Genomic DNA, 10,765 nt, shown 5'->3' on the forward strand with positions numbered 1-10,765 from the left:
CCCACAACCATGCCTTTATGGGCCGTGCATTGTGCACTGGGGCACAGTCATACTAAAACACAGAAAATATATGATGTGGTAGCTACAATCGTCCACAATGTCTTGGTACGCTAAAGATTTTCCTTCACTGCAACAAGGGGGCTTAGGCCAACCCCATAAAAACACCCATAGAATTATCCCTCATCCACCAAACTGCACATGGACATAGAAACAGAAGAAGATTGGCGCTAACAAAGACTACTATCCATCTATTCTGCCCTTCTACTATTTCCTTTATTTTGTATCTTAGCATGGCTACATTGTAAGTTTATCCCTGGCAGGTTTACATTCAGAGGTTTGTTGTCTGGGCTGCATGAACGATCCATGTATTGTTCGTGTAGCCATGGAAAACTGACAGCAATGATATAAATATATCTGTGCTGTCAGTTTGCAGATCACACAGCAGTACATACTTACTTAGTGCTCTGCTGCTTGATACGCTATCCTGCTCCTTCGGTTCTCCTGTCCAGCCGCTGTATCTTCAGGCCCGCCTTCCTGAGCTGTCAATCATTCTGGAGGAGGCGGGGCCTGAAGACACTGACTGGATGACAGCACGGATGTATGTATATGTTTACACAGGAAGAGGTGCAGCCGATGACGATAAATTTTAAAGCCCACTCTAAAAAACCCAGTCAGTCGAGGATCGGACGTTTTCTTGCTCTTTGGCTGATGGCTTTCACTTTTACACGGCCAATTATTTCTTGCAGGTACGTATAACTTGACCTGTCTAATATCTGTCTGGTCCTCACTCCTTTCCCCCAATTGTGTCCCCTTGTTCTTGTGTTCAGTTTCGTCCTTCTTGAACCTTATCTAGACCTTTGTTTGTGTTCTCCCTTCGCTTCTTTTCACCAGACTACACAGATCTACATCCTTAGGGTGGTATTACACGGGCCGATGGGGGCCCGATAATACCTGTAAACGAGCAGCAATCTGCTAGATCGTCGCTCGTTTACTGGGCCTATTACATGGCCTGATTATCGTTTAACAAGGGCTGCAGGGACATCGTTACCGATGTCCTTGCAGCCCTTGCTTAACTATATACATTACCTATCCACGTTCCAGGGCTGCTGCTGCGGTCTTCTTCTCCACGGGTCCCGCGCGCTCTAGCCCCAGAGTGGCCTGTCAGCTGACAGGCCGCTCAGCCAATCACAGGTCGGGACCGCCGCAGCCTGTGATTGGCCGGGTGGCCTGTCAGCTGACAGGCCACTCTGAAGCTAGAGCGCGCAGGACCCGGGGAGAAGTGGACCGCAGCAGCAGCCCTGGATCGTGGATGGGTAATGTATATCGTCAGTCACCGGCCGCACACCGCTATTACACGTAGCGGTGCGCGGTCAGCGCCCGACAAAAATAGGTCCAAACCTATATCAACGATCAGCCGACGATCGTTGTCATCGGCTGATCGTTGTATTTATTACATTGAGCGATAATCAGCGGAATCGGGCCGATTCAGACGATTATCGTTCCGTGTAATAGTACCTTTCTAATACGTCTTATGCTGAAGACCTTTCACCAGTTTATACTAACGCCCTGTGGACACCTCATGCTTTTGTTCCTACAGATTGTGTGATATTCAACCAGGAACTTCCCGCACCCAGTTGGCTGGAATAAGGCATAACTATTTCGGGAAGACACTTGACCTGTCTACAATCCGTCTGTCTGGTCGTCACTTCAGTGACTTGATGGCTTCTCTGTCCAGTCCATCCTGCAGGATACGGGAATTACGGTGAGTATAAGAGATGTGGACAAGACTGAGCCATGTGCCGCACACAATGTACAATAAAAAAAAAAAAAAATAACATTGTGTAAAATAAAAGCAGAATACAATGATTTGCAGCTGTTATAGAGCCGTATTATATTCATAATACAACATATATTTTAGATTGTGAAGGTGTCATTAAAATAAGGAAGTCATTTAGAACTTGATTGCAGCAATGCTTCTCATAGTGACAAGTGCAATAAAAAGTAATGCTAATAAAATACCAGTGGGAGGAGCCATTTACAATCACTGGGTATGAAGAGAGGATACTATGGCGGCAGAGTCTCTCAGGAGTAAAGACGGCCAGAGGTCACCAACCTGCAAACTATCTGCATCTAAAAACTGGAAAAATTATCCTCAACGTAAAATTGCAAGACTGAATATCCAACCATCTACAGCGCATAATATCATCTGGGAAACTGGAGAAAGCCATGTGCACAAGACAAAAGTATTGGATGATGGAGATCTCCGGGCCTTCGGGCAGCACTGCATTATAAACAGCCATGATTTTATACTGGTGAGCACTGCATGGGCTCAGGGACACTGCCGGAAATCACTGGACATTGTATACTGCCGGAAATCACTGGACGTTGTACGCTGCCGGAAATCACTGGACATTGTATGATGCCGGAAATCACTGGACATTGTATGATGCCGGAAATCACTGGACATTGTACAACGCCAGAAATCACTGGACATTGTATGATGCCGGAAATCCCTGGACATTGTATGATGCCGGAAATCACTGGACATTGTACAACGCCAGAAATCACTGGACATTGTATGATGCCGGAAATCCCTGGACATTGTATGATGCCGGAAATCACTGGACATTGTATGATGCCGGAAATCCCTGGACATTGTACAACACCAGAAATCACTGGACATTGTATGATGCCGGAAATCACTGGACATTGTATGATGCCGGAAATCACTGGACATTGTATGATGCCAGAAATCACTGGACATTGTATGATGCCAGAAATCGCTGGACATTGTATGATGCCAGAAATCGCTGGACATTGTCTGATGCCGGAAATCACTGGACATTGTATGATGCCAGAAATCACTGGACATTGTATGATGCCGGAAATCACCTGACATTGTATGATGCCGGAAATCACTGGACATTGTATGATGCCGGAAATCACTGGACATTGTATGATGCCGGAAATCACTGGACATTGTATGATCCCAGAAATCACTGGACATTGTATGATGCCGAAAATCACCTGACATTGTATGATCCCAGAAATCACTGGACATTGTATGATGCCGAAAATCACCTGACATTGTATGATGCCGGAAATCACCTGACATTGTATGATGCCGGAAATCACTGTCTGTGGACACGGTTCACCATGCAATCCACAAATACAGGTTATGACTGTCAAATATAAAATTATTTCTTGAAACTGGCCCCATGTCCTGCAGACTCAAGAGAAGGAAGAGGGCAACAAAAACTGCGTCCACTGATAGACACACTGGGTGATCAGTGTCCAGTCCAGTCAGGTTGCTAGTCCCAATTCCGTAATCATTCAATGTGCATATACACAGGACACAAAATACTCTGCAAGCAATTCTTTGTTAAGTTTTTATAAAACAGGCCATTCCGTCATTTCCGCAGGCAGTCTTCACTCCGCAGCAGTGCCTCATCAGGGGACAACATCAATGTGTGCCCATGGTGTATGCCTCAGATTTGGAATCCATCATTGAGCACAAAGGGTGAAGTTTATTTTTTTGTATATGACCTGTGTTTGTATCATCGGATAATGGTAAAGTAAAGGTTTCTATGTAGTGTGTGGAAGAGGAGCCATCCAGCTTGTTACCAGCGCACAGTTCAGAAGCCTGCATCTCTGATGGTATGGGGGTGTATTAGTGTCTATAGCATGGCAGCTTACACATCTGGAAAGGCACTATCAATGCTAGAGATATGCTCCCATCTCTACGTCCTTTCATAAGAGGACTTCAGCAGGATGATGCTAACCCTTGTAATACATCATCATGACAGCATGGCTTTCTAAAGTCCGAAGACCAAAGTGGCAATTTGGCAATGAAGACCCCGGACTGATGAGCATCTAGAATCCGACATCAGACAAGAGTGACGCAACAGTCCTTAAAAACTCAGACAACCGGTCTCCTCATATCTGAGATGCTGTTATAAGCAGATGACACAACGCTGGACATGGCTCCCAACTATGTTTTTTAAATGCGTTGCTGCCATCAAGTTCTTCCATCACGTAGTAAAATGCCTGACTTTCAGCATCTGGCTTATATTTGGGTCTGTGAGATCTGCAAATCATTATTTTACATTTTACTTGGGGTCCCCTATTTTTTGGAGTCAGGGTTGTCTGTGGTTTGATTCGATTTTGGACTAAGGAGGCCCACAGGCCCTTTAATTGTGAGTGTTAAAGGCCCCCACAGATAAATGCTGAGCCATCGGCTTCCCCCTGCTGGTCTATCTTGTGGCTGGAGGCAGCATTGTACCACAAGAGCCCCCCATACACATACCCACCCTCAGCGTTCATTCTTCAAGCTCCTCAGCCCATGATTCACATCACTCGTGTGCCGGGGAGCTGGGATGATGAAGGAACTGTGCCGGGGGACTGTGCTGGGCCAGGTGACTGTGTGTATGGGGGCTAGGAGAATGAGGGGATACCGGGGGACTGTGCTTGGCCAGGTGACTGTGTGTATGAGGGCTGGGACAATGAGGGGATACCGGGGGACTGTGCTGGGCCAGGTGACTATGTGTATGGGGGCTGGGAGAATGAGGGGATACCGGGGGACTGTGCTGGGCCAGGTGACTGTGTGTATGGGGGGGCTGGGAGAATGAGGGGATACCGGGGGACTGTGCTGGGCCAGGTGACTGTGTGTATGTGGGGGCTGGGAGAATGAGGGTATACCGGGGGACTGTGCTGGGCCAGGTGACTGTGTGTATGGGGGCTAGGAGAATGAGGGGATACCGGGGGACTGTGCTGGGCCAGGTGACTGTGTGCATGGGGGTTGGGAGAATGAGGGTATACCGGGGGACTGTGCTGGGCCAGGTGACTGTGTGTATGGGGGGGCTGGGAGAATGAGGGGATACCGGGGGACTGTGCTGGGCCAGGTGACTGTGTGTATGGGGGCTGGGAGAATGAGGGGATACCGGGGGACTGTGCTGGGCCAGGTGACTGTGTGTATGGGGGGGCTGGGAGAATGAGGGGATACCGGGGGACTGTGCTGGGCCAGGTGACTGTGTGTATGTGGGGGCTGGGAGAATGAGGGGATACCGGGGGACTGTGCTGGGCCAGGTGACTGTGTGTATGTGGGGGCTGGGAGAATGAGGGGATACCGGGGTCTGTGCTGGGCCAGGTGACTGTGTGTATGGGGGCTGGGAGAATGAGGGGATACCGGGGGACTGTGCTTGGCCAGGTGACTGTGTGTATGGGGGGGCTGGGAGAATGAGGGGATACCGGGGGACTGTGCTGGGCCAGGTGACTGTGTGTATGGGGGGGCTGGGAGAATGAGGGGATACCGGGGGACTGTGCTGGGCCAGGTGACTGTGTGTATGGGGGGGCTGGGAGAATGAGGGGATACCGGGGGACTGTGCTGGGCCAGGTGACTATGTGTATGGGGGCTGGGAGAATGAGGGGATACCGGGGGACTGTGCTGGGCCAGGTGACTGTGTGTATGGGGGCTGGGAGAATGAGGGGATACCGGGGGACTGTGCTGGGCCAGGTGACTGTGTGTATGGGGGCTGGGAGAATGAGGGGATACCGGGGGACTGTGCTGGGCCAGGTGACTGTGTGTATGAGGGGGCTGGGAGAATGAGGGGATACCGGGGGACTGTGCTGGGCCAGGTGACTGTGTGTATGGGGTGGCTGGGAGAATGAAGGAACTGTGCCGGGGGACTGTGCTGGGCCAGGTGACTGTGTGTATGGGGGCTGGGAGAATGAGGGGATACCGGGGGACTGTGCTGGGCCAGGTGACTGTGTGTATGAGGGGGCTGGGAGAATGAGGGGATACCGGGGGACTGTGCTGGGCCAGGTGACTGTGTGTATGGGGTGGCTGGGAGAATGAAGGAACTGTGCCGGGGGACTGTGCTGGGCCAGGTGACTGTGTGTATGGGGGCTGGGAGAATGAGGGGATACCGGGGGACTGTGCTGGGCCAGGTGACTGTGTGTATGGGGGAACTGGGAGAATGAGGGGACACCGGGGGACTGTGCTGGGCCAGGTGACTGTGTGTATGGGGGGACTGGGAGAATGAGGGGATACCGGGGGACTGTGCTGGGCCAGGTGACTGTGTGTATGGGGGCTGGGAGAATGAGGGGATACCGGGGGACTGTGCTGGGCCAGGTGACTGTGTGTATGTGGGGGCTGGGAGAATGAGGGGACACCGGGGGACTGTGCTGGGCCAGGTGACTGTGTGTATGGGGGCTAGGAGAATGAGGGGATACCGGGGGACTGTGCTGGGCCAGGTGACTGTGTGTATGTGGGGGCTGGGAGAATGAGGGGATACCGGGGGACTGTGCTGGGCCAGGTGACTGTGTGTATGTGGGGGCTGGGAGAATGAGGGGATACCAGGGGACTGTGCTGGGCCAGGTGACTTTGTGTATGGGGGGGCTGGGATACCGGGGGACTGTGCTGGGCCAGGTGACTATGTGTATGGGGGCAGGGAGAATGAGGGGATACCGGGGGACTGTGCTGGGCCAGGTGACTATGTGTATGGGGGCAGGGAGAATGAGGGGATACCGGGGGACTGTGCTGGGCCAGGTGACTGTGTGTATGGGGGGGCTGGGATACCGGGGGACTGTGCTGGGCCAGGTGACTATGTGTATGGGGGCAGGGAGAATGAGGGGATACCGGGGGACTGTGCTGGGCCAGGTGACTATGTGTATGGGGGCAGGGAGAATGAGGGGATACCGGGGGACTGTGCTGGGCCAGGTGACTGTGTGTATGTGGGGGCTGGGAGAATGAGGGGATACCGGGGGACTGTGCTGGGCCAGGTAACTGTGTGTATGGGGGCTGGGAGAATGAGGGGATACCGGAGGACTGTGCTGGGCCAGGTGACTGTGTGTATGTGGGGGCTGGGAGAATGAGGGGATACCGGGGGACTTTTAGCTATGGGGATCTCCCTGTGTAATGGGGCCGTCAGTTATCCGACTAATGAACAAACTTATCTTATAGAAACCATTCTCTAATATTTCCCGGGAGGCCCAGGTAGCTTCAACTTACAATTGTGATTGTTCTCCTAAAATCTGTAAATGAGATCTGGTTTGGGGATCCATTACTCGATTGTGATTGGGAAAGATGATTCCAGGAGAGAAGGAGCTGAGCAGTAGAGACCTTGGTATATATCACCTTGCAGGCCTGGTCCAGTGTCATGGAGAAAAAGAGGCCAAATGCCACCATCTCTTCAGGTTTTGGTATAGTCCTCGTACCACTGATCCCAGTACACAAGGGGCACTGGTCATAAGTGTCTATAGAATGGTCATGTGACCTCCAGAATCGGGTGTCATTGTGATCTCTGGGTTGTAGAGATCCTGTCCTGAGGCCGATCACTAACCATACACTAATGCCAGGGATTCTGTGTTTTGTAGCATAAACCCCTTTGGGTGGTCGGCAAAGGAGAAGGAAGAAATAAGAAAGCTGAGAACACAAAAACCATTTCTGAAGATTACTGAACAGCACAATCCCTAACAGGAAGCTGGATAGAAGTAGATCACTGGACTATCTAGGGTCAGAACATCTTCAGAGGTCCAGTACTAAGAGGGCTTCTTGGTGCATTATGGGTAATATCTAAGAAGATGAGAAAATCTGATAATAATAAATAATGATGTCTGAGGTCACGTATAATTGCTTCCTTTTGTAAGGCAGTTTCAGGCAGGCTGCCCTTCTTCCTGGCCGGAGTGGCCGTCCCAGGATTGTATTTACCTGTGTATCCTCCTCCTTGCTGCACATTTGTCATAAAATAAATTACTGTATGATTGATAGCAATGGTGGTGAGTGCTGAATCGTTTTCTTAATTGTTATTCTGATAAATCTGCTGCAATAAAAAAAAATGACAAAAAAGCCATAATAAATAAGCCCCATAGTCTGTGATCCAGATACGAGTGTTGTCAGGCGACATGAAGAGGCAGATCTACCATACACAGTGGTTTCCCACAATCCCTGTCTACACTGCAAAAATATTTTATCCCAAAAACCTATAAATGACCAGGTATGTAACATTAGGGTGGGCCCCCGGAGTGCGTCCTAATGGTGGGCTGTAGGCATCCCAGTCCGATCCTGCGTCCGTCACCAAGCCTTCATGTTTCTGTGGACAGGAGGAGACATAGGAGGGGGGTAACGTCCCGGTACGAGAGGCAGACAGGACGTTATAATAAAGACAATATCACTCGCCCTATAGGGTTAAAACAACAAGGAACTCGAGTAATGTCACCCGTCCAGTTTAGTCCTTTTGGTCGCTCTCAGTCTCCTCTCTCGTCTGGAGATCGCTTATTTCCTCACAATGGGGAAGATTCATAAACGGCCCCAAAGTGTCTATTGTACTCGGCAATAAATCATCCCCATGTACTCTCCAGTATGTTAATGGCTGCGCTCTCATTGGTTGCCAGGCACAACAAAAACGTTATCTTTTAGATCGCTCCATCTTCTCCACCGTGCGCGGCCATCAGGTAAGACATCCATGCTATATGTATAAATATATATATATATAGTCACTTGTTTTATTCTTATATGAGGGGGCATATATTTCTAGGCAGACCTACTTTTAGGCCGTGTTCAGACACATCAGACAGGACAGGCTGCGGCTATATAACTATGCAGTAAGTCACAAGCCTGAATTGCATACTGACCGGACACACAGTGTGAATGCGGCTCTCACAGCGCTGGAAATAACCATATAGAAGTCTTGTTCCTTGTTCACACCACGCTAACGTTCAACCGAATGATTATCCTTTAGATTCAAACGATTTAACGATAATCTGAACGATAATCGTCCGGTGGAATAGGGCCCTTTGGATGCCTTCACATGGATACATCCGCCTCGTATCAGAACCGGGTGCCGACATATCGGTGCGTGGACAGACATGGACCTCAGTCACTCCTATGGCCTGCAAATCCGTCAGTGACTACATCAGCGTCATTTTATCTGAGTTTTTACACATGGTTTTTGCGTCCTCTCAAATATCAGCATTTCCCTCACTGAGCCTTTCCAGGTGTCGTGTGTAATATGGCAGGAGCTTGGGAACATTGCATTGTGGGAAAGAGTTGATATCAATGTGTTGACATCTGTGTGTTTTTTAAAAAACATATTGTGCCGCCAGAAGGTCATAAAAGAAATCTTGGGGGAACTTTACTCACTTTGTGCACCATGCTGTACGTATATGACCTCCTGGAGTTGCAAGAACATGAAGCTTCACCGAAGGCGGGTGGCGGCGGCTATCAGCGTCAATGACCGACATCGGTGATCATGCTGATGTCAGTCATTTAGCCCCAATCAATAGAGAAATTAAAATAACAGAAGTTCCTCTAAAAATGATACTGGCAAGTGTGCAGTATATGGCAGACGCCATACCCACCAGCTCAGGGACAGAGGAAGATTAGAGATGGAGCATGTTATATAATGGGCAGATATAGCGCTACTCCTCATGTATACCCCCAGGGAAGCCTTAAATGACAGCTATGGTTTGAAGATTTTTTTTTGCTTGTAAATGTAATTAGTGTTTCGTCTTCCAGGGATTTTACTATCTATCCAGACTCAGTAATGGGTCATACAGCTTCCAGAGACGGTAAGTATTGCTTCTCGTCCATCTTATCACTGTGCTGTGTCCCACTTCGTGGGTTATAATATTAGATACGGTTTTGTACTGTATGTGCGTTATACTATGTATACTACTGTATGTATCTATGTCTTTGCATTGAAACATTGCGTTGCATTGCACTTTTACATATTATGTTTGTGTATGTACATTGCTCTATATGATGCTATGTGATGTGCGTATTATTATGCTGCCATCTACTGGTGTTTAGTGTTTACTGGTATTTAGGAACAAGTGAGCGCCAACCTGTCGTTCCCCGCTCGCTGTCTGTGTTCTTACATGCACAGACATCGAGCGGGCAGGAGTGTGTGCATGGAGGGGGGGCTGCAGGGATTCTTAGGGATCATCCGGGTGGCCCATGGCAGAGAGCTGCCGCCGCTCCTCTTACGTCATGCATATCAGCTGATCTTTGCCTTTCAACATGACCTATTACACCAAACAATTATTGGCCGGAACAGCCATGTATGGCCAATAATCGTTTGGTGTGATAGGGCCCATATGCAGGAGTGGGTCATGTGAAGGAGGCCTAAGTTCTACAGGGACCCCATAAGACTTTACTAAGACCCTCACTGCTTGGGTGAATATGAACAATGTGACCAATCCGCTATTAGTTCTATTTAATAGCCTGTAACCTTGTGTGAGAGCGCTATCATCATATAGGAGGAAAGTGGAACCGTACAGTACGGGAAGTCCCAGGTTAGTTTTAGGATTAATGGTCAGTTTTCATAATACACACAGTAAAATAAAAAATTGTATTGAAATTTTTAACTAAATAATAAAAATAAAGTCTACGAAAACTTGATTTAATACAATTGGTTATTTTCTAAGGACTCGATCCCTTTAAATGGTGTATTGTGCAGGATAGCCTAAGGTTGTACCCAGTACAGTAGCGTGTAGATGACTTCATTACACAGGTATTTGTTACCACACGTTAGTGTCCATACGTAACCAGGTGATCCGTGCGGACATCTCATCATATGGTGAGCAGCATTGTTACACATCATGTGTGCACACTAAGGGAAGATAATTTTACTCCGTTGGTCGGATCAAGCAGATTAGAACAAGGTGTCTTCTCCTTTCATTAAGGCCGCTATTATGACATACAGAAGCTTTAAAGGGGGAAAAAACTGAAACATTTCCCAACTCCATTGATATCAAGGGGCATTTA

The 10,765-nt window shown here is 48.9% G+C and overlaps 1 protein-coding gene across 5 annotated transcripts in view; it reads left to right on the forward strand.

The window, feature by feature from the left end:
- Positions 1 to 7,798, forward strand: part of LOC138771458 (NACHT, LRR and PYD domains-containing protein 12-like) — a 98,868-nt gene extending 91,070 nt beyond the window's left edge. For all 5 annotated transcript variants that reach the window (XM_069951163.1, XM_069951165.1, XM_069951162.1 and 2 more), the window contains 2 exons: positions 1,598 to 1,762; positions 7,375 to 7,798. In XM_069951163.1, the coding sequence (XP_069807264.1) occupies positions 1,598 to 1,762; positions 7,375 to 7,474 (265 nt within the window). In that variant the 3' untranslated portion in view covers positions 7,475 to 7,798. The remainder of the gene's footprint in view (positions 1 to 1,597; positions 1,763 to 7,374) is intronic.
- Positions 7,799 to 10,765: the final 2,967 nt, after the last annotated feature.

Source organism: Dendropsophus ebraccatus, chromosome 13 (assembly GCF_027789765.1).
Source record: "Dendropsophus ebraccatus isolate aDenEbr1 chromosome 13, aDenEbr1.pat, whole genome shotgun sequence".
NCBI lineage: Eukaryota > Metazoa > Chordata > Amphibia > Anura > Hylidae > Dendropsophus > Dendropsophus ebraccatus.